Source organism: Pipra filicauda, unplaced genomic scaffold (assembly GCF_003945595.2).
Source record: "Pipra filicauda isolate LSUMZ 115617 unplaced genomic scaffold, ASM394559v2 scaffold600_size242580_pilon, whole genome shotgun sequence".
NCBI classification, from domain to species: Eukaryota; Metazoa; Chordata; class Aves; order Passeriformes; family Pipridae; genus Pipra; species Pipra filicauda.
The window spans coordinates 49,461-76,366 of record NW_024104755.1 but is presented as its reverse complement, the minus strand read 5'-3'; the positions used below and the strand labels follow the sequence as shown (position 1 = coordinate 76,366).

Sequence of the window (26,906 nt, the reverse complement as noted above, 5' to 3'; positions counted from 1 at the left end):
AAGGTTGTCTCTGAACAAGGTTAAGTATACCTTGATCTCAGATTAAGTCCTAAGAGGCAACAAATCGCAGCCACTGCCATCCTTGCCAAGTTGGAAACCACAACTCCAGAAAGCTCTTTTCCAGACAAAATACCAAACTGCATCTGACATTTTTCCGCTTCATTTTCCCAAGTGTTTTATACCTTCTTCTGATATCCAGGGAGCAAAACACGATTTCCTCTTGGAAAAATATCTAGGACATTAACTAGGACATATTCACCTTTTACATGAAATGACAGTACTATTTTAGGGAGAAACTCCAAGACTCCATAAAGAATCTTTCCTCAGGGAATCGCAGAGACGGCGCCTCAGCCATCAGGCTCTGGCAAGACAGCTCAGTGCTCACCCCGACCCAGGAGGAGAACGGCACACAGCAGCACCAAGGTTGGCTTCAAAGCTCCCTATGTGGGCCAAGCAGCCTGGAGGAGAACTGCTGGTGCTTCACCACACAAGGGAATTGGATCCATAAACCTCGCCATGGGGTGGGGCCGTTCAGCTCTCCTACAACAGCCAGGAGAAGCCTCCCAGCTGCTAAAAGAGCAGAAGTCCCTGAGCGAGCTGCAGAAGAGCAGCAGGTGGATTTTAGAGACGAAGCTCTGTGGGCATCGGTGCTTCGGCGAGAGGAAACGCAAACTAGACCAACCTGCTTCTGGCTCCCACAAGGCAAGTGCCATTGCCCAACACCTCATTTGCATTAAATCAATATTAGCTGCAGTCTGTAAAAACTCTCTTCCTGAACGCCCTGTAGGACAAGGTTTAAACCCTCCCTCGCTACGCCACAGATAAACAGTTCTGCAACACACAGCCAAGTTCAACGCTGTTCTAGAGAAGGAAGTTTTCTTGTGCTATTGGAGAGCAGTAACTGCTTCTGCATAAAAAACATGCGGAGATGGGAGTCCCTGCTCTGCTTCATTTCACACTGCAGGCTCCTTAAATACTGGTGGAGAAAGCTGCCTCCTCTCTGCAGCAGAGCTGAAGAATGAGACTCTCAACTGTCTGCCAGCTCTGAGCAGCAGTGTGGAAATGCCTCCCTAGGAACAGCTTCCTGCAGAAATGAGAGAACAATTTTTTCCTGTTGCTCAGTAATTCTTAATAAAAATTAGGTCTCAACGTTTTTGTGAGTCTTATGGCCTTTTCTCGGTCTGTTGGTGGAGGTAAAAGGGGGGGAAACAGTGGCAAGGAAAGGAAGGCTTGATCCATAGCTGTGCCAAAAAGATGTCCTGATGAGAATATGACTGACACATCAAACAAGGTAATTGTATCATCACCTGCCAGGCCAGCGCCCAGGATATTTATGTGGCTGCTCTAGTAAGATTTCAGGGTGAGATAAAGGACAGCTGGAGTCCTGTTTATCTACGTGACTTTCTTTCCAACAACTTTGAGAAGTATAATCGTTTCTGTTAATGATTCCCCCATCCAAAGCCATTACCTTCCCTGAATAGACATAACTGGCTGATTTTAGAACCGCTGCAGTTGTTTCAGGGAAGGGCAGGCTAAACAGGGATTTACTGCCCTCTTCCATGGCCACGGGTTCACAATGTGACACTACACAAGGCTAATGGCATGAAAAACCCAACCCCTGAGCAATCCATTTGGAGAGAAGGAGAAGAAGGAAGTTTAAAAGATGAATTCTCAGTTTAACAGTGAAATTACATATTCAGATGAATACAATTGCCTCAGATGGACAAAGCAGCAACATCAAAGTACTGATTAGTAACAAGTTAAAAATTTCCCCTTCCACTTCCCAGTTGCTTCCCCAACAGCTTCTGATTGTATGTTTTCAAGGAGCACGTGGCTATATGAACCACACTGAAACATGTTACATGGGTAACCACCTACACTGACAGACAACTCAGCTTACAAATTCCTTCCACATCATCTAGGTATGTGAAATGCCTTCAACAGCACACCCTGTTTAGCACATTAGAATTCTTAAAAGTATTTCAACAAATACTGAGAAAGCTCCCACTTTTAGTTCTGTAATTTGTAAATTCCACGGTCTCTTACCATGCAAGCCTCCATGAGAGCAGTGTGCATCTCGTCTGTCTTGTGCTCCTGGTCTGCACCAGCTTCCAGCAGAAACCTCACCATTTCCAGGTGGCCTGTGTGGAGAAAACAGTTCACAGAGAGAAACTGCTTGAGAAAGTGCGTTTCACAACTCACAGAAAGCGTCTAAAGTACATAATGAAGGTAATGGATGGCCACACTGTAACACAAAATACCCACTTCCTCTGGAAAGGCGTGTTTGTATCTCTGCAATCGATATGCAGAGGGGTTTAACAGTGTAGTTACTATAAGTGTGATCCAATTCACTGCACACACACAGGCTTAACTTTTCACCTCTGCTTTCCAGCCTCACTTCAGGCTTCAGAGGCCAAGAACACTTCCTCAGGGAGGAAGGGTTTTGGGGTCTCACTTCTCTCTTTCAAACACTGGCTGTCTTTGCTCTGATAGCCACCACAAAAAAATCCCCCCTGGTTTATGACAGCCTTCAGCAACAGTGAACCAAGAATTTATCAAGGCCAGACAAAAAACATGAATGAAATGCTAAGACCCAGCTTTTACACAGGTGCCACACAGGTACCTCTGCTACCAACATCAACTACTCTGTGATGCCAAGGGCCACCCTAATGGCTCCAATAAAACATGTCCTAAGTGACCATAACAGCAGTTGCTGAGCTGAGGGAACGTATTTGGCCTCTTAATTAAACATCTTCATCCCTTCACTGGGTGATGCAAGATTGCTGCCTAAGGGAGACAACAAAGGGCTGTTGTCTAAGCATTGACACCTAAAAGGCAAGCTCTTTGATTCTGCATGTTTTTCAAGCCCTAAGTCCTATAAAATGAAATAATTTCTGTATCTCAGTAGAGCTTTCTTTATAATACAGCTACAATACAGAAGGTCTAGCATGCTTATTCTATAGTACTAGTTCCCTGTCTCCTAATTCATTTCACAGAGCATCTTCAAGCATCATAACTCAGACCACACAGACCATTTAAACTCTCCACACAGACCATTTTATACATGGCACACACACGCTGTGGGATATCACAGCCAGGGTAAAAGCATCACAAAGTGTCTGTTCACAGCCTTTAAATGCACTTGGTCCTCGACAGCGGGGCTGAAGGACCCCGTGTTGGAGACGAGCTCTCGGGCCGTGCCCCCGTACCTTTGTAGCAGGCCAGGGTGAGCGCGCTCTCCTTGAACTCGTTGGAATGCGTGTTGATGCCCGCGCCGTTCTCCAGCAGCACCCTGGCCACCTCCACGTGCCCGGCGCTGCCCGCCTCCATCAGCGGCGTGTGGCCGTTCTCGTTGTGGTCCTCGATGCTCGCGCCCGACTCCAGCAGCACCTTCACCACATCCACGTAGCCCCCGGCACAGGCGTAGGTCAGGGCCGTGTTGCCTAAAGCCGGACAGAAGGAGGGTTGGAAACACAATTTCAGGGCGTTCCTGCAGTGGGAACTTCACCTGATGCTCCGTTCTGTTTTTACCCAGATATCTGATAGAACAGGGTTTTCCAAGCTACAGGGAGGGGAAAATAAATAATGGCACCAAGCAGCTCAGTGCTGACAGACTGAGGATCTCCTTGTGCCTCTGCTGATGCACCTCTCTTCGCTTTGCCAGCCCAGCTTCCATCACAAAATCCCATCCTTTTTCCTGCTAATCAGCAGGGACACACTGTGCTCTAAGAATGAAAGCTCAAAACAGGGAGCAGAATGAACTGCTGCTTCTAAATCAAGTTTTTAACACCTCTAAAGGGCTGGCTCCAAAATGCCCATCATCTTCACATCTCCCTAGACAAACCACAAAAACGCCCATCTGAACAGAAACAGTCCAAGAATCTGCCTTTATGAAAGATACCCTGAAAAAAGTTAAAGGTCAAGGCAGTATTGTTACTGAGACTACTTCACTGAAAAAAACACAACAGAAGTAAATAAGGTGTCTTCTGGTACCCCTCTCCTCCTCACTCAGGGCCATCTCTCCCTTCGTCAGTCACTGCTGACTTCACACCAGCTCTCCACTTCCAGGCTGCAGAAACTTAGACGACTTCCCAATTTGGTCACTTCAACACAAATGCCTACCAAATTCTCATGGGAAGAGGGGGAAGGGGGCCATTTTCTCACGTTTCCTATTGTCCCCTTGGTTTCCTAGACCTGCCATCAAATAATTTTTACGTGTATACACAAACTTACCAAACTGTGCTTAAAATGTGACAACAAATCCTATATACTCAAACACTTGTCAGTTACTAAGTGACCTGATCCACCTTTGTATGTCTGCATCCAATAGTATTTTTTCTCCAACAACATTTTAGAGTTTCATTAAAAAAAAAAAGCGAAGAATTTAAACAGTAAAACCACAAGGAAGCATTCTGCCTTGCTTGGCTGAGAGCCACTCCTCCCAAACTTCCAGGCCAAGCTCCCCAGCAAGCGCAAATCCCAGCTTTGCAGGGGTTCCCAGCACGCTGCTCACCTGTGGATGACTGTGCGTTCACATCAGCACCATGAGCTAGCAGCAGCTTGACAATTTTGACGTGCCCACCGTTGGCAGCGGCCATGAGAGGCGTGATGTCTCCCTTGATTCCCCGGTCCTCCACATTGGCGTGCATTGCCAGGAGAACCTGCCAGCACACAGGGATCAACAACACCCGAGGGACAAACCCGAGTGCCCCAAACACCACCCCGAGCCCCCACCTTCCCCACGGCGTTGTGTGAGAAACCCCTACAGAAAGTAAGCACCCAGAACGCATCAGCAACATTCAGTTTGTGTGTGAGACTCGTCTGCCAGCGAACTGACATTTCCCGCTCCATTAACACCCCCTTCCAGGTGCCCAAGCCTGGAATAAATTCATTTCACACTTCTTCTTGTACGACACACACGTACTACAAAGAGCCTGGAAACCAACCTGCGCAAGCTCATAATATCCTGCTGAGCAGGCCAGACAAAGGAGGCTTTCCCCTTCTTCCGTGTGCTCATTCACACTCCGGCCCTCAATGAGCAGCTTCCGCACGGCATTTACATCTCCTTCGGAACAAGCCTCGGCCAAGCTGCGGCTAAAGACAGAGAGCATTCAGCAGTGAGAGTGGACTGGGCTTGAAATGCCTGGAATCCAACCTGCCGTGAGGACACAGTCAGCAAAAAAAGGAAACATGAGCTAAAAACCTGCCAACTGCTAATTAAAGAGGTGCCAGTTTTACACTTGAGGTTTCCCAGCTAACTCGGCTGAAAACTGTCATGTCCACATCCACTCCTGTGATTAATTTTTAACAGAAGCTTCCAGGAGAAACATTTCCAGGAGACCCCAGGACCAGAGGACATGGAAATCAACTGTCCATCTTAGGAAAGCTTTATTTGTTCAGCACTGTAACTGGTAATGAAAATAAAATGAATCATCTGCATCACTCTTCTCCTGGAAAAAAATAAACCACTTCCCCTCTGTGCTGTGCTGAAAACACCAGAATCTTGTAACCAGACACAATTTTAATATATGGAGAATTAGTTCTCCAATATGTCTGTTCACAGCATGTCGATGTTTATTTTTATTTCTCAGATCCTCTGTCCCAGTAAAAACTTTGGCAACAGCCACTGCTCCCAAGAAAGAAGAGGTTGGGGAGAAGGAGGGATGCACATAGAACAGAAGCAGCCACAGCCCAAAATAATTCTGCTTTTCATGTGTCATGTCCCCTCATCAAGGAATGTTCCTTTGGAGTTACTCGGTGTAGATGGAACAAATGTCCAGCCAGCACAGCAGCACTTGTTCTTCCTACTAACTATGCTTCCATTTTATTTAAGCTTAATGAAAGCCTAGAAGGAAATAAATTTTTTATTTCCCCCCTAAACAACCCAGTAAGACAAAATCCAACTACTAAAGCCAAGGAGTCCCGCATAGGAGTAGCGAATCCCTGTCTGAGCCTCTGTCCAGGGTCCTAAGTGATGCTGATCACCACGAAGCCCCAGTTCCTCAGGACTGTTTTCCTCCCTCAATTAAAAAGGCATTTTTTGAAGTTCCCTAAAAGGTGTTTTTTGATCGTAAAGCTACTCTCATGCTGCCACTGAATGACCCATTCTAGGATCTGCAACTTTTTGGTACAGTTCTAAGGCCCGTACTATTGAAGAGCTTAGAAACGCTTTTATAGCTGGTCACAATAAATTCCCTGGAGCGTGATTCCTGAATTCCAAGTGGCTTTAATTGCTGCTTCAGTCTCCACTGCAAGACCTGCCAGTCCAGAAACGTTTAACAGGAGAATCCCAGGTGATAACCTGGCCCCAATTCTGCTCGAGTAAGAGTTCCATCCCCCCGCGAGCAGCAGCGACACGAGCGCGGCGCGGGGCCCGCGCGGTTCCCGCCCCGGGGCTGCCTTACTTGTCGGTCTGGCCGGCGTTGGCCGTGCTCTCCGCCCTCATGCGGGTCAGCGCCGCGGCAGCTTCGTCCAGCGCACAGCTCACCGACGAGGTCAGCCTGCGCAGCACCTCCGGGTCTGCGAAGGCCTTGCCGTCCGCTGTCGACAGCTTCCCGATTCCTGCCGTTGCAATTCCAGTGCCAGGTGGGGAGAGGGAGAGAACAGACAAGTTCAAATTGAGCCCGTGAGATCCCTCGGCAGAAACATTGCAAGCACAGTCAACTCCAGCTTCCACCACGACAGGATTAACCATTTACAACACTAGTTTAAAAGCTGCACAAGATTAAAGCCCTCCAGTCCACAGAAGGCAACGCTTTTCAAATAGTGACAACTACTTAATACAAGCAACTACTAAAGCTTTTCATACAGCAACTGTTACAAAATAAACCCTCACTCAGCAATTTAGGGTTTGATACAAGGGTGCAAGCAGGGGTCAGGTGTTCATTTTGACACAGGCTTTTAGCAATCCGACACGGGAGGAATGTGACGCGAAGCACCTTCCCACGACTGTCCAAACCTGGAAACGCTGTCTGTGAACTCCTTTCCCCTCTGTGACACCCCTGCCGAGCCCCCCCCGCGGCACAGCTGCAGCTGTATCATGCTCCCGTGGATTAGCCTTATGCAAGCGATTCCAGGATGGACTCGGGTAAGGGCTCCGGGGTTAAACCTGTACGGGACACGAGGACTTACCCGCAGCTTCAAGTAAAGCTTCTAATCTTGCCTGGGTTTCGGGATCTACTGTTCTCAGGTCAGCACCATCAGCAGTACTCGACAACAGCAATTTGGAAGCTGTTTCCAACATGGGGTTTTCGAGGTCATCCTGATCCAAGATAAACGATTCCACCTGGAAAGTAACAGATTTGGTTTAAGAATGATATAACTGACCAAAATAGACCTAATTATCCTTTAAGCATTTGCTTTTTAAGTACTTTGTTGGCCTCAGCTATCTCACTTCAAGTCTGATGCCTCCTAATGCAACATCCAAAGAAAACAGCCAAAAGGAGCAGCAGCACTTTCCACATACCATCAGCTCCAACACAACACACACGAGCTTCACAGACTCTTGCTCAAGAAAACCCTGATTTAAAACTTTGTCTACAGAACATGCAACCCATCATATCTGCCTTTTTCAGAAAACAGACACGGAGTGGTCCAAGTTCTTCTCAAGATTCCACTTCCCTGTGCCCTCCATTTGTTTTGTTGTGAAACACGTAGAAATTAAGGAAGAGAGAGGTATATTTAGAGAGGAAAGCCCCTAATATCCAGTTGTGCTAGCCTGCCTGTCAGAGGGGGCAAGCAGTTTAGAGAAGACTCTTCTCTAAGCGTTCCACAAACACACTCTAAAGCCTGTGAAGTAGTCGTTGTAACATTTATTAAATTATAAAGACCTATCTTAATCATCCCTCTATAAACTCAACAGCTTCCAAAATTCCCTGTTTCAAACCCCAAAGGAATTAAAAAATAAAAGCCAATCCCAATCCAAAATCACAATCAATCCAAACCCCACTCTGCCTGACAGACAAACCACATGTCCCAGCCACCCCTACAACTGATTACACTCCAGTACCTCTGCATAAAAGCAGCACTGTCTGTAGCACAGCAGCCATCTATTTCCACACGGAATACTGCTCATCGAGACAGAAATACAATTTAATTTATTTCTTCAGCTTCATGTGTGTCTCTAAAGTTTGAAAGCAGTCCCATGAGCATCACAAGATTCCTGCAGATAAATGCCCCAAGAATCCATCTGTGTGGGCAGATGAACCAGAGGAGCGAGCGGTTCATCTCAGACCTCCCGGAAGGTCTCTCCAGCCTCCCATCCATTCTCTTGTCACAAGGGCAGAGCTCAGACAACTCTGCCTTCTGCCTCCTGCTCAACACTTCCTAGGATATGTTCAGCTTCAACCTTTTTCATTAAAGAAGGCAGGCTGAGAACTACTTCCCAAATTTCTTTTTTATCTCTTCAACAGCATCACTGAGAAACAAAACCTCTGGTCAGCTCTTGGCAATACACAAATACTCATCTCAAGGGCACCTCTGAAACCTCCCTCTGCTGCTCTGCAGCCTCTCTGCCCTCCTCCTCCTCCAAACCTGGGAACATGGAGCTGAAGGGGAGGACTTCCAGCTTCAGATTCAAATGGCTCTGATGCCAACAGTGGGACAGTCCTGCAGCATTCCTTGTTGCTCCTCAGCACTACTTTTTCCAAGTGATACCCACACAGGCTGCTCTTTCCAGTCTGGCAAACTGGTGAGGGCAATTCCTGGTTTCCTGCCCGGTCCTAAGAACTTTCCATTGCTGCCTAACCAAGGTCCTTCGCCCATCACTGCTCCCTGCACCTACACCACCAATTTGAGGCCAGTTTTGGTTCATCTGAGGACTTGCCATTTGTCTCCTTCCAGAGGACAGGCTGCTGCAGCAAGGGAGAGGAACCGCTGTGCTGCTCGGGAGCCAAGGGACAGATTTCCACCACTGGAAAGGCGAATCCGGAGCCGTCGGAAGGATTCTTGGCTCACCCAACTCACGCAAAATCCCAACTGCTCAGACTAACTGAAAAAAACCTCCTCCCAGGGAGATAGTGAACAGCTGGTCGTGGTTCTTCCTAACACTATGAAATATTTGCTAAGAACGAAGTCAAAATAGGAAAATGTCTCTCCCCCACTCATATCCTCTCCCCAAAATTAGGTCTTTTATGCAGTTTAAGTTTCGAACGGAAAAATCTTCCAGTCCTCCTTCCAGCTAAGAATACGAGCATGGTGTGATCAAAAATAAACAACCCAAGGAGAACGGGGAGAAGCAGCAATCCACCCACAAACAACACAGCACCAAGACACCCACGAGGGACCAGGAGAAAACTTCCTTCCAAGAAAGTTTTGAGAATGTTTCTATTATGTGCTGCCATTTAAACCATTTCAGAACAACATCAAGACACTCATTTACTGAAAAAAACATTTTAGACTATTTTATAGTATTAAATATAGATTAAAAATCTTTCCTTTTCCAAGGTAGAAGAGATCCAGCTTCAACCTGCAGCTTGCAGACTTCTCACCCAGTGGTCCAGTTACACTCCCCTGTAGTCTCAAAGTTGCCATTTAGATTCAGAGTTCTCTTACAGTTACAGTTTTGCCTTTTCACCTTTCCAACATGACAACAAATACCATACAGGGGATAGAGATAAAAGACACAGTGTCTAACAGTGGGGGAACACAACTGTGTTTTGGTAGAAAACTCCTCTTGGTTTCTCAGAAAATCCTGCCTTCTCCACAGAAGCTACAGACTGAAGACAAAGCATTTCCATGTACCAAGCCAAGTAAACAGACATTTCCTTTAAAGGGCTTCAGATGTATTTTATTTCCCCTAACTAAAAAAAAAAAAAAGTGTAGAATAGCACACAAATGCTCCACCTCACATATCACAATGTTTCATCTGCGTTCTCCGTCAGTATTCCTCCGATCCAACAATGCTCTGACATAACCCAATTGTTCAGACAGGCCCCAACACAGAAGTCTTTTACAAGACTTCTCCTCTCTCATCCTGCAAAAAAAAAAAAAAATCTCATGTTCTGTACTTGCATAAGTTTACTTGGCTCATAATCACTTCCAGTGTACTTGATGCTTCCACAATCCAACAGAACAAATTTCCCAAGTATCTGAGATGCTCTCAAACAGGACTCATGTCTGTACACCCTGAAGACAGCCCTGTAAGACGTCAGTAATTTTACACTTTGACTGCCTAACACAAAATACTGAACATGCCTTTTAAGAAATGCCCAGTTAGGACACAAAGACAAAGCACACCTGAGCTGCTCTGACACGGCTCTTGCCACCACGCAACGCTCAATCCAACGGAGACAGAACTGAGTTCTTGATGGGAACTCCACCTTCAGCCATCTCTCTCATCAAGCCAGTCAGAGGAAACTGCCATTGGCACAGATCCCACCGTGGACACAAGTCCATACAGAAGCTTCCACATCATCTCACAGAGATGTGAATTAAGGTCAAACAAGAATCTTCCTTCCATAGTTTCCCTCACAATATAAAACCCAACAAACGCCCAAATAACTACACACACAGAAGAAAACCCACCAAACAACAGAAACAAACCCAAAAATAAAAACACCCACGCATTAAGGGCTTGAAGAAAAGCTTTGAGCTACCTATTGATTCCAAATTTATTACTTAGAAGGCTAAACATGGATTAGCATTTTCCCAATTTTACATCACGCCAGGGAGGGAGGAGGGAAGAAACATTTCACCCACAAACAACTGTCTCTTCACATGGGAGATAGAAACCCAGTACCCGACACCAAGCAGCTCCTCTAGAACCACACCATCAACTAAGCTATCCAGCCAGGCAAGTCTCCTAAACACCAAAATGGGTATACAATGCCTAAATTAACATAACAAGCTTAAAATGACAGCAACTCTAACCTTATTATCAGGAGAAGACCCTGCCACCATTACCACAGAGCTTTATGATGAGCTGAACTTTATCCATAGGACAGAACAATAAAATCAACTCTTTCAAATGTCCTGTATGACTAATGGCAGAAAACACTTGGTTTCCAGCACCCACCACCCTCACTTCAAATGCCACAAGCCCATTATTTATCCACCTAATAAACACATGGCTCTGCTCATTAATTTACAGAGCATCTCTAGCATCAGGTTATCATCGATTTATAGTTTTGCTCAATCACAGCTGTGCTGTAAGGACAACCCAGAGCCATTAAGAAAAGGCTGTAAAAAGTCATTTTCTGCTTCCTATCTCAGGTCCCCTGCCTGATTCCAAGTGCCCATTTTGCCAATCCCATTTCCTGCTCCTTCTCCTTCAGGCCATCCTGCAGGCACACAGTATTGCTGTGCTCCTGCTCTCCAGCATTTAGCCAGGAATGAACACAGAGCAATCACTCAAGACCCCCACATCACATACAAACCACATACAAACTCCAAAAACTAAAATAACATGGCTGTAACATGTGCAGAGGAGCAAAGAGTTGCTTAAATGGTACACCTGGGCACACAGTGTTATGACCCAGCCCAAACACTTGCTCCTTTCAGGAGACCCTGAAAGGCACCTCTGGCCAAACATCCAGTGACATCTCCCTGGATTTTGGCCATGTGTAATAAGAAAACAGACAATATAATATTTCTCTGTCTGGAAGACATGCTCCAAAGCAGCACTAAGCAGTTCTTGAGGCAGCACCACGGCAGCAGAGCACTGCAGTGAGGTGTCTGGCAGTCAGGCTCACAACAGCTCTCCACAGGCTGGGAAATAGCAACTCAGGCTCATTAACATAACAGGATTTATTTTTTAACCTTCAGTGTTTTTAAGCACTGTGTTTTTAACACAACAACAGCATCTGAAACCCGATTTGGATGAACCACACTAACCTAGACAAGTATTTTAAAAGACAAAAAACCCTACCTTCCATGAAAATTTTTTTTTCCTGCAGGTTTTGTCCTTATTCCCAGAGCTGGTCCCTATTTTTCAGGTTTACACAGCTTTTCTCAGATGAGTCCCATAACTTCTGCCTTATATTAGGCACTGAATACAAGGTAGAATTTGCTAAATTTTTACCTTGGTACTCAGGCCTTTGGTGTTTGACACCCACAGGGTGCCAAATGGATCCTATAAGCACCAGTACAAAGCCCTTCCAAAGAACCCTGTGGACAAGGAACAGCCAGTGGCTATTGCCAGGTAGCAAACTGCACCTCCTCAAACAAACCTTACTTGACACTGCTTTTGGATTAGTTCTTCAGGAGGTACTCACTCACTGCCAATCAGCAAGGGCTGCAACAGCTGATTTTTCCCAGCTCCCAAATTTTTGTAGAGCAGCTAAAAGTTTTTGAAGACACGAAATTTAGTAAGGATTTTTGAGGCCATGAGGTGTTGCAAAGCTACCCTCAGACCAAAACCACCACCAGGTCAGTTAATGAACTTCAGTCCTACTACGCTGACTTTAGTCCCACACTCCAGATTCTTCCCGTACTCAGCTAAAAGTGACTCCCTTTGGGTGAGCAGCTTTAATCCTGATTTCCATGAGGAACTCCTCGTGCCTGACCCCCAGCCACACTGCTTCCCCTGGCGCTCCAGCAGCTCCTGTCCAAGATAATCTCAGCTTTCACTCCGGAACAGTTTTAGCTCTCACACCTCCAAGACACTGCACCAAAAAAAAAGTACATATATCTCTCTCTCAGCCTTTCATACAACTTTGATAAACATTTCTTTACAACATTTTTCGCTGTTCACTCCAGGAATGCACCCTATGACTGTTTCCCCCAGAAATAGCAACGTTTATACCATTATCCTGCAACTGGAACACACAGGAGGAAATAAAACCCCTTCCCAGTGCAAGAACAAAGTCCAGCTCTGGCTGGTAACTACCTAAGCTCCTTTTGCACAACACTGGTAGGTATTTTTAATGTCTTATATCTAACCATTTGGTGCACATCAAGGGATTCCTGAGGCAAGAGTGGATTAAAACAGAGAGATGATATATTTGGAACGTGGCAAACCAGGCCAAGTATTTTTCACCTCAGGATCCAAAACCCGACAGGCACATAGGCAACCCAAAACCTGCAAACTGTGATTTATAATACACCATACTAAAGCAAGAACTTCATGCCTGCTCTCCCTCACCCTGCTACCTCTAAGCCCCCAGAACATCACCCCTGATGCTTTCAAAATACATGAACCCATCTCAGTCTCAAGACAGCTCAGCAGAAAAAAATACTCTGATTTGAAACATCAACACAGAGAAACCAACTTAACATGCCTTCAAATAAAACAGTGGGGGTGTATTTGGGCTTTCCCATACTAAATATTAAGACCAAGTCTATGGCTCTGCCTTTTCACCTCCATGTTTCCAGGTGAAATTCCCACTTAGCTACACAGGTTTCAAGGCGTTTTAAGACGCAGATCTTCACAGCATTAATCATGTATTATAGAAAAATTCCATCCAAGCTTTACTGAAGCCAAGGCTCTGGCAGTGCCTGCTATTTCTGTGGATCAAACCAGAGCGTCACCAGCAGCCAATTTAGATGACATAGCTCTGAAGTGAAAGTGATGGTTTCCTGGCTCCTTAAGACACCATTTTCTTTACCTAAAGACCAGCTCCCTGGTCACTGCAAGGGAAAGGAGACAGGGCAGCCAAGTGCAGCAGATGATCCTGCCCACTCTATTTCAGCCTTGCAGATTTGGTGGGTTTTCCTCCAATCTATTTTCCACGAGGAACAAGCTGTGTGGTTCTCACTTGCCCTTCCCTGCTACTACAGCAGCACTGTCGGCACAGATTCCGTCTGACAGCACCATCTCTTCCCTGCACAGTGAGGATCACTCCCATTTATCTGGGATGCACAATCACAGCTGTTGTCTTCCCAACGTGGACTGACCCTCCCCAAACCAAAATGCCTCGTTCAGCAGAAATCTGAAGTCTGGCAGCTGGAACATCTCGACAGTATCTTCTTTCATTTTATTCCTTCAACTATACACTCCATTTCTCTCACTGCTGCCAAAAAAAATACCAAGGGGGAGGGAGGTGAGAGGAGTAACAGTCCTTGCTGCTGAAATGGCATAACAGAGTCCCCAGACTGGCACCAGCCGAGTCTCTGCTGCAGGGACACCTGCATTAGGACTGCAGTGTGCTTCTGATGACGAGACAGGTGCTGAGGTATTCACAGGAAAATTCCCTCTCTCCTCCGCACGCTGCATCCCCAGCAGCACACACGGCAAGGAAAACAGAGGCAGGCAGGCTGAAAGCTGTGGCTGTGAGAAGGCTGTGAAACTACAAGGAATAATATTCTTTTTTTTTCCGTCTCGAATCCTAATTCCAAGCACTTGGCACACTTCCACATTAAGCAAATTCGTGCATTAGCTGGTACTCAGCTGCAACCATTCGTGCGAGAAAAATTTCATGCCAATGTAAAAATAACAACACCTCGTCTCACCATTGTTTCAAGTTCCCTGCCCCAATTTCACATTCATGGGGGGGAGGAAATATACACATTTTAGTCTCTGACATGAATAATGAGATATAAAAATCACAATTAAAAAAACCCATTGGAACACATCCTCACGCTTCTGAAAGCTCAGCTTCAGACAACACTGTTAACTCAAAAATAAAAAGCTGCCACATTTCTGATCCAACCCCCTGAACACAGGTTTGCACCTTCACTCTCCCTCCAAACCCCACGAAAGCTGAACTTTTGAGAGAAACCATCTCTTCTGGAGGGGGCTTGGAAAGAAGTGACCACAAAGCAAAGCTCAGACAGTGTATAAATAACTCCTACACAACTATATATATATATATATATATATATGTATATATCAGCCAAGACGTGGTGTTGTACCTCAGAGCCACAGACAAACAGGTAACACCTTTATTAAAGGCTGTTCCCATGCTGGTGCAGAACCAAAATGGAAACTGCTCTCTGCAAAATACCCCTGACAACTGAGGGATACTAAAGGGACAGCCTGAGCCTGTGCAGGCAGTTTTTGCCACCCTTAGCAAGTCACCTGTCACACCTTCCTCACTGCTGAGTCTCTTTAGCAGAGACAAAGCAAAGGGAGCACAGAACCACAAAGGAGGAGATGGTCCAACGGAGCTTCCCAGAATCACCCCCTCCCTTCGTTGCCAAAATCCTCCAATGTCACACCTGAACAGCAATGGCAGCCCCCCAAGACTCTCTCTGAAGAACCTGAGTTAAGCATCACTTAAGCTACTTACCAAGTTACTTATAGGGCCACTAAACTGGAGTCTCCTCACCACAGGTGTGAAAAGCTTAGGGGGGTTACACTCCCTCTGACCCCCCAGACTGTGCCATGGGCTTGGCAATAAGAGCTACAGAAATGGCATTTTAGAGTTTTCCTCAAGGACAGCTCAAGGACTCTCAACCTTCCCAGATAAACACATCCCAAGGACCCACCACCACAGACTCAAACAGATCCTCACTCGTGACACAGCCAGCTCTGACAGATCCAGTAGTAAGAACTAAGGACTGCAAAGAACACAAGGAGTACAGAACAGTGCTGCTGTATGAAGTTGTTCCAGTTTTGTCACTCAATATGTAAAAATTGGGAAGCACATTAAGCATGACTCTGCTCCTAACAGAAGATTCTGGGCATCCACCCGGAGCACACCTCATTCACAGCAACACCAGCACCTCCAGACGGCGAGTGCACTGCTAAAAAGGGACTGAGGAGTCCTGCTGTGCACTGTTACATCCTATTCCTCACTGCCCTACTTTCAAGGGACTAATTATTCTCTTAAGCCTTGTCTAAGGAAGGTGAGCTCCCAAGAAAGAGAAAATCCTTCTCTAACAGCTGGTCACGTTCCTTTTCCACCGGACTCACCTTTCGCCTTGACTGTATATTCCAAGGCTAGATTTAATTAATTCTCAGTACAAGCACTCCTAAGCCTGCAGTGAAGCACCTTGCTGCGCTGACAGATCCACAGCGACTGCCTTGCATCCTTGGAGCATCTTCCTGTCAAGTGACAACTAAGCCAAGGGTGAAGACCTAAAAGAAACCTCCCAAACCCCTGCACTGTTAAAGACACAAATGCATTGTTTCTGTGCTATCTCTACAGGAGCCAAGGTTGAACTACCAATGATAATCTATTATCTTTATGTGCTGGTTTAAAGATAAACCAGCAGGGGAAATGAACTCAACTCAAAAGAGAGATTATAAAGTCAGAATAACAATTTAATAAAATAATACAATAAATACAGTTATACAGACAAACAATTGGTTTTAACCCACAAAACCCAAATGTATAACCCAGCACCCTGGGGCATGAACAGAGTGGGGTTCTTTGGCCCCCCCCTGAGTCCAAAGTAAAAAGGAGAGAGGAAAACCTGTTGGTGAGAGTGCTGGTGCAGTCTGGTCAAGAGTGCTGGTGCAGTCTGGTTGAAAAGTGGTGGTTGCAGTCCGGTTGAGAGCGGTGATCTGCAGTCTTCCTCTGGATCCCATGAGTGGTTAAAAAAAGTTCCAAGACTCCGAGATTATATTCTCCAGTTCAGGCAGGAATGCTCAGTACTTCCCTCAGGGCACCCTTTGTGGAACTCCCCACAAAGAGCGTGAGGACAGAAGCACCCTCCTATCTCACAGGCCTCTTAACACCTCGTTTATAGCCTGAGGAGTCAGGCTGCTCTGGGCAGAGGATGCAAATAGCCTATTGACAACAGTTCCTGGGAAATGGCATGGAAGGCTACAGAATACACAGTTTTGGGTTACACCCATCCAATGATGAACTGGTCCCAGCTGTTGTAACTAGGACACTTTATTACTGATTAACTTCAGGGGGCTTGTCTACACATTTGTCGCCTGTGGAGTCTTCAAGGAGAAGCACCTTGAGCTTTCTTTTCACAGCTCAATAAGCAGCCATTTCTCTGTTACTCTCAGCCTTTGTTGTAACACACCAAGACCCTTCACTAATCCTCAGACAAGGGAATTTACAGCAGCTTTGCACCACTAAAAGTGGCCCAACTTCTCACAAATGCTTTTTCCTGGAATATTTTTCCCTTCTTTGCTTTCCCTGGCCCGACACACTGTGTCGAAGTTCCAGCTCAGATCTGTGCACACCCATCCATTTCCAGCCGAAACAAGTTGTTTTGCTAAGGACTGTAGCTCAGCCCAGCTGAACAATGCGAACACGACATCTCAACTTGGATGTGGACAAAGGCAGCAGCAATAAAGCCCTGGGCAGAGAGAGCTGTGGGGCCTTGCCCTCCCCCAGGTTTGCTCACAGCGAGCTGCAGTGTGTCCATGCAGGAGTGGCTCACTCCTCACAGTGCAGCCTGGCCCCCACATGACCCAGAGCAGCTCCTCTGCTTGGGAGTCCGTGCCAAGGAAGCTGCTGAACTTCGCAATCCACGCAGGTCCAGAGGATTTATAGCTCATGGTGTCAGTCACAGGCAAGACCACCCCCCCACCCCTCAATCACAACCACCTCTATCCATTCCAAACACATTTCCCCAAAGGAAGCCTCCACACGGTGCATTTTCCCTGACAGAATATGCTCCATTTCTAAGGTTAAGCAGAGACAAACCACGGATTTTCCCAGTCTTCACCAAGAGATGCTTGAGATTTTTACACTAAATGTGCCGGAAAGCATTTCACAGCCAGCACAGACTTTCAGCAATCAGCCTAGTCAGCTTGGCCACGTTCCTCCTGCGGCTGCAAGGACTACAGCAGTGGGACAGCAGCTATGATTCCCACCAGGAGCATACTCCTGGGCCCTAACTGTTGTCAAATGACTTATTTCTCTGTTTCCCAACTCTGACCTAAAAGCCAAATTTTCCTCCAAAACAGAGGGCAGCTCACACGCTCATTTATACCCCAAAGCTTCCCAACAGAAGACAGACAGATGTCCATTCCATGGAAGTTTTGACATGCAGACAAGCTACAAAGCCAACAGGAATTTCCTTCAACAATATCAGAAGGCAAGTGATCCACGTTTGCCCACATATTGTCATCCCCAAACACAGATGCTGAGATATACAGACTGATAAAAATCACAGGACAGGAGAAATAATAGGAACAGAAATAAAGGATTAAAAACCTTGTATTATGTCACAAGTTATTCTGATTCCTAAAGCTCTCCTTTGACTCAAACACCATGTCCCTTGTCTCTAGGAAACTCCTTGCCTTACCCAAAGGTTTCCAGATAACAGCTCTGTTTTTTTTTTCTTGGAGTGTAGCCCCCATGACAGTGTCTGTAGGAACCCACCACCAGCACCCACAGCCACCCACCCAGCAGGACCAGCTGTCCTTGTCTCCGCAGCGATGATGGCTCCCATGCATTGCTGTCATGGGAAAAGCAGCCCACAGTGCCACCATTCCACAAAAACATCATCAACCTTTGTGAATCCAGCAGACACTTGAGAGGCTCTGTGCATCACACCAATTTACTGCTCAACTGGATCCAGGCTGCACACAAACCTGATGCTTAGGAGACTTCCCCTTCCCAGCCACAAAGCCCTTCAGTTACCAGCAAAACTAAGGGAACCCATTTCCCTGCTGCACAAACAACTCCACCTTCACTGCTGTAGCAGGACCTCGAACACCTTCTCATGTCCAAAAACCACCTGGAGAGTTTTCCTCAGAACACTGAGGGAATCACCCAGCTGTGGTGCAACACAGGCACCTCACTGCACCTCCCAGCCCTCTCCACCACCTTGCTGGGAAGGGCACAAATCAAAATAGAGAGTCCAAAATAGCAGCAGGGATTGAAGGAACCCTGCTGTGCTCTACAAAAAGCACTGTCACACAGCCCCTCCCCAGCCCTCCCTGTCCCCTCCAAGGCAGCACACCGTCTCTTTGCCTGTGCTCAGGAAGGTGGAGATCTACTCTGGAGGAAAAGACATGTCCCTGACAGACATCCATCTCTCCCACCACTGCAAGGAAGAAAAGCTGTTCTCCTCCCACTCCAGTCTGCCTGTTTTGCCCACTATGTATAACCCATTCTCCCTCCAGAACCGTTTCTCTCCTCCAAGAAAACACTGCAGAATAAAAGCCTTGAAAAACATTACTGCAAATGCACCTAAGCTGCCTATTTCTTCCTCAGTGTTCCTGCTAAAAGGAAATCCTCTCAGACTCTCTGTTCTGACTGCCCCTGCCCATACTCTGCCATGTGCATTTCAGGCAGCAGTCACCCAAAGGACACACAGATTTACTCATTCACTCACTGTGGCTACTGAGCATAAAACGCAGTGAGTGAGCGGCCTCAACTGCACACCACCAGTTGGGCTTGAAACAGAAATAGTTTTAAGCTGCCCACATGTTTTCTTACACAAATTTGGCAGGAAATCTTTCCCTTCTGCAAGTAGTTTTGGTCGGCTGCTCTTCACGACAGCAAGTGCTCTGCACCGAAGGATGAGGCAGCAGAAGGGAAGGAGGACATGTGGAGGAGGGACAGGATGAACACACAAACAGCTACTCTGTTCCAGTCCAACTCAGAATTCCCTCTGGCATGAATGAAACACTGACATGTGCACGGGCTTCTTCACAGCAATACAGTATCTACTGGGGAGCAGATATGTAAAGCAAAAAGCAGCAACGTGAGAACAAATTCTTTTCCTCGAGCAACGCCATGTGTTGCTTGGCTTAATCACAGCTTTGCCTTCCCACCACCAGAGCAGTTAGAGCATCAGTTCACTGACACAGCACCCCACGAGACAGCTCCACCCCTCCCTTCACAGTCCCAACGCAAAACACCATTCCAGCGTCCGGAAGAACCAAAGAAATGTGGTTTCTTTGTCCCACAACTTGTCTTGCTTGATGGCAGGTGATAGCTCCTTTACCCAAGCCATGCTACACTAAGTGACCGATGGACAGGACATGTGGACACTGAAGCACGTTAGAAACAAGAAAAACTACACGATGCAAAGGAAATTATTGTTCCTGGAAGGACAGAGATGTCAAACATTTCTCTACTGATAAAAAAAAGATGGAGACTCGGCAGATGCACATTTTATTTCCAGCGTGCCCAAAGTTTCAGTGAAATGGTCAGGTTGTTTAGCTCATGCAGGTTTAGCTCCCATTCCCCTCACCTTAACTTTCCCAAGGCAGGAAACAGCAAAGACACCAGCAAAGCTGCTACTGCCCAAAATTCACCATCCAGTGGAGCCTGGAGACTCAGGAATGGCTCCGTAAGGAAAGTGTTTTAAATGAAGATGAGGAAAAGGGTTCATTGTAAGAAAACCAAATTGCAAGTGCCATTCAACTGCAGAGCAAGCTATAGAAATCCTCCCCCCCCCCCGTGCAGATGACAAGAATTTGCTTGTATCCTGCCTCCAGAAGTTCTGCAGCCCACATTCAATTTAACCCACCAGGATCAGGGAGGGGACAGTAGAAACCAGAGGTCCTTAGAGGACCTCTACATTTCTCCAAGTAATTATCCTGCTGAAATAATTACTGTTAGTAATAATTGCTGGTATCTCTCATCATGCAGCATAACCAAGTCAAAGTATTATGTAGAGATATTTATAAAGTTAAACCAAAAGCAGTTTGGGAGGATATGACTGGTTAGGTCAAGAGCTTTGACATTCCCTCGAGTTATTCCCATTTAATTCCTCGGTATTTCTTCCTGTCCTGTAAAGTTCACTGGATAAACAGCTGTGCCACCGTCCCAAACCACAGACCACACTGACACTGCCCAAAACTGAGCCCAACAAAGCACTGCAAGGAACCAGCTGAAACTCAACGTGGATTTCCTTCCCTTTTTTGGCATTTACAATGGGAGGATTTTTTTCAATGAAGGAATCAGTATGGCCTAGTTCACCAACCTTCTCTTCCACAGAGAAGCAGGAGGATAAAGTTACAGCAGGAGACAGTTGGATTCAGTATCTGATTAGAATTCCTATTGTTACTGCCTGGGGAACTGAGCACAGAAGGAATTATTTCTAATAATTTTGACTCATTTGGTTAAAATTCTGACAAGCCTGACAGCCACTGAATTCTTCCACCAATACAAACTACTGTTAGGCATACCTAATAAATGAATTACAATTTTTTTTTGCTCTATTTGGCATACCCAACTGAAAGCTGCTGCATATTGAACAGATTTGAACAGTTTTTACATATGGTAAATGAACAGACTTGTGAAGGTAGCTAAAGCAAGGCACAAGTATGACTACATCCAAATGTATCTATTTTCTCCATCATATCAAAACCAGGCTCTATTAAAAAAAGGAAGTCAAGGTTTAAGGGCAAATAAAACAATTTAAGTGGAGTCTTTCCTTTTCACTGTTGGCTTCCCATGTTAGATATAAACATCACACGCCAAGTTACTTCAAATCACCATAATTTTGATGTCTACTCTCCTCTTAATACTTCCAATCACAGCTGTTCCACAAAGATATTTTCCCATATTTATTCCATGTTTACACGGGCATAAAGCGACAGAGGAGCACTATTTATACCAGGCAGCTCCCTGGGTTTCCTTCCCACAGGATTCTGATGCTGAGGCAGTGCAACAGGTTGTTTTGAGTGTGGGTTACAGCTTCAGAGCATGTGACTTCCCATCAGTCAACACAGCCAGTAAATGCCAGCAAGGCAAAGATCTGAAGAGATTTCAGGCACATGCAGGAAAAAAAGGAATGAGTACCCTAGCCATGAAAACAACCTTTTTACACATTTCCATGGAAGTTTAAAGACAGGGTATATGGAGGGTGCAAAAAAGGGGGAAAAAAAACTAAATAAATCCACGTCTGAAACACCTCTCTCAATTCTCTCCATGTTTTTCATTAAGGACTCAATCTGAACAAACAGCTTAAAAGATGAAGAGCCTGGGTCCAAAGAGACCTTTGCAAATCACGTAGCCCACCCACTAGTCTAGGCCTTGGTTAAGCTTTCCCAATTAGCAAGGCCCTCCCTGGCAGACACGACCACTGAGTAACACTGACCTTTCAACAGCAGTTACCAAGTATGAAGTTGCTTTACTGCCTTAGAGGTTTCTCGCACAATAATTGCCTTTCCATATTACTGCACCAAGAACAAACCATTGCTGAAAAAGATAAAGCAATAAAGCATAAATAACAAGAATGGTTCCAAATTATACCATCAAGCTTGTATCCTCTTCCTGCAAGTCAAGGAGAAACAGCTTAAGATCTGGAGAAATTCCATCTCCCAGATTTTACTTCCCATACAAGGGAACCCAGCTCCCGCTCCCTGCCCTGCACAACACTGATCAAATCAGCTGGGAGGGGGCAAGTAACAGAAATCCAAGATAGGATTTGTTTTTCTACAAGGTTCAACACATGCTCGTTCCAAGCAAAAATGGGCAGATGAGGCAGTTTGAGCAGAGCAGCTCCAAAGGACCCGGAATCACTCAGGATATTCTATGATGGAAATCACCAGGGAACGCTGGAGCACGTTAGTGCCTGATACCAACTTCATACAGGCAGACTCTTTAACAAGACAAGAAAACAGGTAAAAAGTAAACCAGACAAGATTACCAAGAGAAACTGTGACAAAGAAAACAGGGAAAGGATTAGCCTCTTTAAGAGCTGGAACGTGGGAAAGCTACTAATGCCCAAATACTGCAATATAATGCTGATTTTAATCTTCAGACTAAGAGACTACAATGTTTATAAATATTAAAAGCCTTGGCCTGTTAAAGAAAAGAAAAATTGCATTGCAGAGGCCTCCCTGATCTCTGAACGTGCATTGTAGAAATGACTCTGCTATTCCATGTTTGCTCTCCCTTCCATCAGTGTTCCATGCAGCAGTCAGGAAATACTCCCAATATCACAGTAACAAATAAAGATTTTTTTTTTTGTCTGATTTCATGTTTCAGTTCAAGGCAGGTGGGAGATATTTACCTTACACCACAAAGCTGAAGGACATAAAAGCAGTTAGTAAGGACACAAAGGAAGTGCCACATACAGGCTCGTGCTGGACTCCAGTCTGCCTCCCTAAAGCTGAGCACAAACCAGCTTTCAAAGAACCTGAAGGTCAGAGCACGTGGCTGCTCTCTTCAGAAGTCTCAAATCAACCCCTCCACTCTCTTAAGTTTCCCAAGTGGGTTTCTGAGCTGGCAGCCTGAGTTCAGCACACAATAATGGAGACCACATCCTCATCTGTCAGGACAGAACCTATTCTCCCACCCCAGAAAATGTTTCTGCTGAACTAACTCAAGCAGCAAAAGCACAACTACAGGTTTACACCCACTCTGAATACCATACTGAGGTCTCCTGTAACGTAATTATTCCTTCACTGGCGCACAAAAGCCAAAACCCAAAAGGTTACACTAACAAAAAAAGCCTTGTGTCAGTAAGGTCACACATCAACCAACAAGCGTGGCCAGGATCCAGGAGCAGAAGAACCAAGGGAACGGAAGCTGACTGCACATTTACCCCACGGTGCTGTAATTTTACTCAACTGTATTCCCACACAAAGCTTTCAATGCCAGATTGAAGCGCCAGAGCCAAGACAACGTTCACCTTCAGCTGAGAGCAGCAAAGCAGCTCCAGTTCCGCACCAAGTGCGCCTCCTCTGAAGGTGGCCTAAGCACAGGGTGGCCAGGACACCGCATGAAATCCTCTGGGCTGACAGCCATGCCTGCCTGCAGCTGCATTACATTTGCTGAAGACTTAGCTCTGTTTCATCCCTCAGAAGGGATTCTGGCCCCAGAAGCACTCACACACCCCTTGCAGGAAGGGCCTCAACAACATCTGAACCTCGGTCTCTGCACTAACTCAATAGAACTAGCACTCTACAGAAAACACCTTTTTTTTCCCTATTTTAAATTATAACCAACTTAGAGGGAAACCATTCTTGAAGATTTTGTGAAGAGGCAAGGTCTGATCACTCCAAATTTAACCACATACTACGTAATTCCTGGTATGTTCAATGCAACACAGGTGACAGATCCTGCTGCATAAGCAAGAGTAGTTCTCTCAACCTTCACGCTGCTGTCTTGGAATGAGCACCAGAAACTGCTCCACGGGAGATAAAAAGCCCTGAAATGGGAAAATAAGACACACACCTTAAACACACTGCTCCAAGTTACAACAGGGACAAGCTCTGAGGGAAATGAAGCCGTATTTCTGGACACGTCCTGGAATGCAGGACAATTACTTCGCCTCCACTGATGTGCTAAGAAATTATGAACAGCTTCCACTGCTACCAGGGATTCATGGACTGATTCAACCCTTCATTCACACACAACCCAGGCCAGACAAGCCATTCTTGATTCCTGAGGATGTTTTACCTGGATCCGGTCGGTCTTGTGACCAGGAAGAGAATGTGACAAAATTATCGAAAGAAAAGCCACCACATCCACTCTGAGAAGCAAAGACGTAATTGCTCAAGTCACACAACAACCCCAAAATTCTGCTATACGGAAAAAATTAACTTCCCAGCTGCCTTTCCAAACAGGCCTATTAATAAGCACCACGTACCTTATTAATTTGACATACAGTGAAGCTTCACATAACAATTGCGGTTAAAACAAAGAAAAAAAAAAAAAAGCTTTCAGTATGCAATGAGACAAGTGAAGTACTGAAATATTTGTTTGGTGGCACAAAGCCCAGTTCACTCTTGCTCTTCCTACCTCCCCACACAAGCCCAGTCACACGAACAGACGCCGGTGGAAATGCCTTGCTCACACATCTGCGCTGGTTTCTTCAGCACAAAGTGAACAGCTGAGTTAATATTCTGGATGCAGTTATGTCAAACAGTTCCAAGGGTCACACGGAAGTTAACACCAAGTATTCCCACTGATTTAAAATTTTAGAGCAACCTAAGTGTGGCCACTAAGGGAAAAAGCCTACAAGCTCAGCATCACTGGAAGAACTGCTTCGTGTGAATTCTGACAGCAGTTAATAAGGCAGCAGCTTCTTGTTACAATAAAGAACACATGCAAATATTTTGACAAGTCATCTGGCAACGAAATCATGTTTTTTGCTTGCAAAACCTGAAAAACCACAGGAACAAGAAAAAGGTATTTCATGGAATGGTTTGGGTTGGAAGGGACCTTAATGCTCATTTTAGTTACAACTCCCATGGGCAGGGACACCTCCCACTAGACCAGTTTGCTCCAAGCCCTGTCCAACCTGGCCTTGGACACTGCCAGGGACGGGGCAGCCACAGCTCCTCTGGGCAGCCTGTGCCAGTGAACACTTCTTTGAACTATTACAGTGAATATAACCTGGAATAGAGACCTGTGTCACTTGGAACGTGAGTTTCACTTTACGATTTCTAGGCTGGCCTCTCCATTTGGCTGAAAGGGCATTTCCAACTCAGCCTCACAGGAAGGGATAATGTCATTTATTTCATAATAAATCACTGCTGCAGAGGGAGATCTGCTTCTGCAGAGGAAGCAAGAGCAGGCTATGCTTGAGACAACTGGAAATGCAGTAAGAGAAATTACATGGTGCAAAAACGTGCCCCTCTGCTCAGGTGAGACCCCACCTGCAGTGCTACATCCAGCTCTGGGGTCCCAGCACAGGAAGGACATGGACCTGTTGGAGTGAGTCCAGAGAAGGCACCAAGATGATCAGAGGAATTGAGCAGCCCTGCTGTGAGAAAAGGCTGAGAGAATTGAGATTGTTCAGCCTGGAAAAGAAAAAGGCTTCAGGGTGACAGAACTGCGGCCTTCCAGTCCCTGAAGAAAACTTACAAGGGCCTGGAGTGACAGGACAAGGGGAAACAGCTTCCAATTGAAAGAGAGGAGGTTTAGACTGAATATTAGGAAGGAATCCTTCCCTGTGAGGGTGGGGAGGCCCTGGCACAGGTTGCCCAGAGAAGCTGTGGCTGCCCCATCTCTGGAAGTGTCCAAGGCCAGGTTGGACAGGGCTTGGAGCAACCTGGGCTAGTGGAAGGTGTCCCTGCCCATGGCAGGGAGCTGGAACCAGATTACCTGGAAGGTCCCTTCCCACCCAAACCATTCTCCGATTCTGTGAATCCACGAAAATGAAACACCGGCGCAAATGAGGATTAAAAAGCGCGAGTTACGGCGGGCAGTGGTTGAAATCCCCGGTACCGTGCCCACAATGTCACCGCCGGGGCTGCGCGCCCCGGAGCCCTCCCGGCCCCGTTCGGCCGCGCTCCCGCCCGGGCCCCAGCGAGCGCCGCAGCCCCAACGGCCGGGGGGTGGCCCCGGGCGCCCCGCGCCGCCCCCCGGCCCCTTTGTTCGTGGCCCGGCCGTACCTCCAGGATGTCCTCCAGCACGTACGCCTCCATCGCGGCCGCCCCGCCTCAGCGCGCCGCCGCCATGCCCCGCCGCCCCCTCCCTCACGGCCGGGCCCCCCCCGCCGGCGGCACGGGAACAGGAAATGGACCGTTCCACCCCGTGCGCGCCCGGCGCGTACCACCCGCGCGCGGGGGGGGCCCCGCGCCGCTCCACAACGCCCGCCCCGCGCCCCTGCGCCGCGGGCACGGGGGAATGCACCCACAGACCGGGAAACCCGAACCGAACCGCCGCCTTTTCGCCTTTCTCACGGATCGTCTCACCTCCTTCCCCGCCGCGAACTCGCAGAAAGCCCAGCCCTCGGACGAGGCAGATCCGTGCCGTGGCACATTTGTTTCTGTGCTGTGACCCGGCTTCCCATTACGGCAAAACCTAACCTGACCAACCTGCTTTTAAATGCTGCTCCATCAACTGCCGCGTTTCCAACCGCCCCATCCTTTCCTCCTCTGCCGCTCCAGGGTGGCAGGAATTCCAGAAACAGGCTGTGACACCAATATCAAAGGTACTGACCCCATCTCCACAGTGTAGCTTTGAGGACCGTCATCTACGCACCAAGACGGGCATCCACTTCTTAGCGACACTGCTTCACCCAAAACATCAACTGGACCAAAACAATGAAATTTTATATGTTCCATCAACATAGGAGACAGTGATACCCATTCTGCACACAGCAGGTCAAAATCACTGAGCAGTCAGATGTGTGGCTGTCAAAACAATTCATTTTCCAGTTCAAAACATGCAGCATAAAAAAAAAAATCTTGTCAACCCCAC

The 26,906-nt window shown here is 46.6% G+C and overlaps 1 protein-coding gene across 8 annotated transcripts in view; it reads right to left on the bottom strand.

Annotated features, from left to right (window-relative positions):
- The window catches only part of ANKRD17 (ankyrin repeat domain 17), a 67,416-nt gene that overhangs the window by 27,770 nt on the left and 12,740 nt on the right, over positions 1-26,906 (bottom strand). For 7 of the 8 annotated variants that reach the window (XM_027714709.2, XM_039388034.1, XM_039388032.1 and 4 more), the window contains exons 1-7: positions 26,096-26,154; positions 7,132-7,285; positions 6,405-6,561; positions 4,947-5,094; positions 4,514-4,661; positions 3,210-3,443; positions 2,047-2,141 (exon numbers count right to left, since the gene is read on the bottom strand). In XM_027714709.2, coding sequence (XP_027570510.1) covers positions 2,047-2,141; positions 3,210-3,443; positions 4,514-4,661; positions 4,947-5,094; positions 6,405-6,561; positions 7,132-7,285; positions 26,096-26,128 — 969 coding nt within the window. In that variant the 5' untranslated portion in view covers positions 26,129-26,154. Of the gene's footprint in view, positions 1-2,046; positions 2,142-3,209; positions 3,444-4,513; positions 4,662-4,946; positions 5,095-6,404; positions 6,562-7,131; positions 7,286-26,095; positions 26,155-26,906 lie in introns of those variants that run through there. The other variant, XM_039388033.1, reaches the window with a different exon arrangement.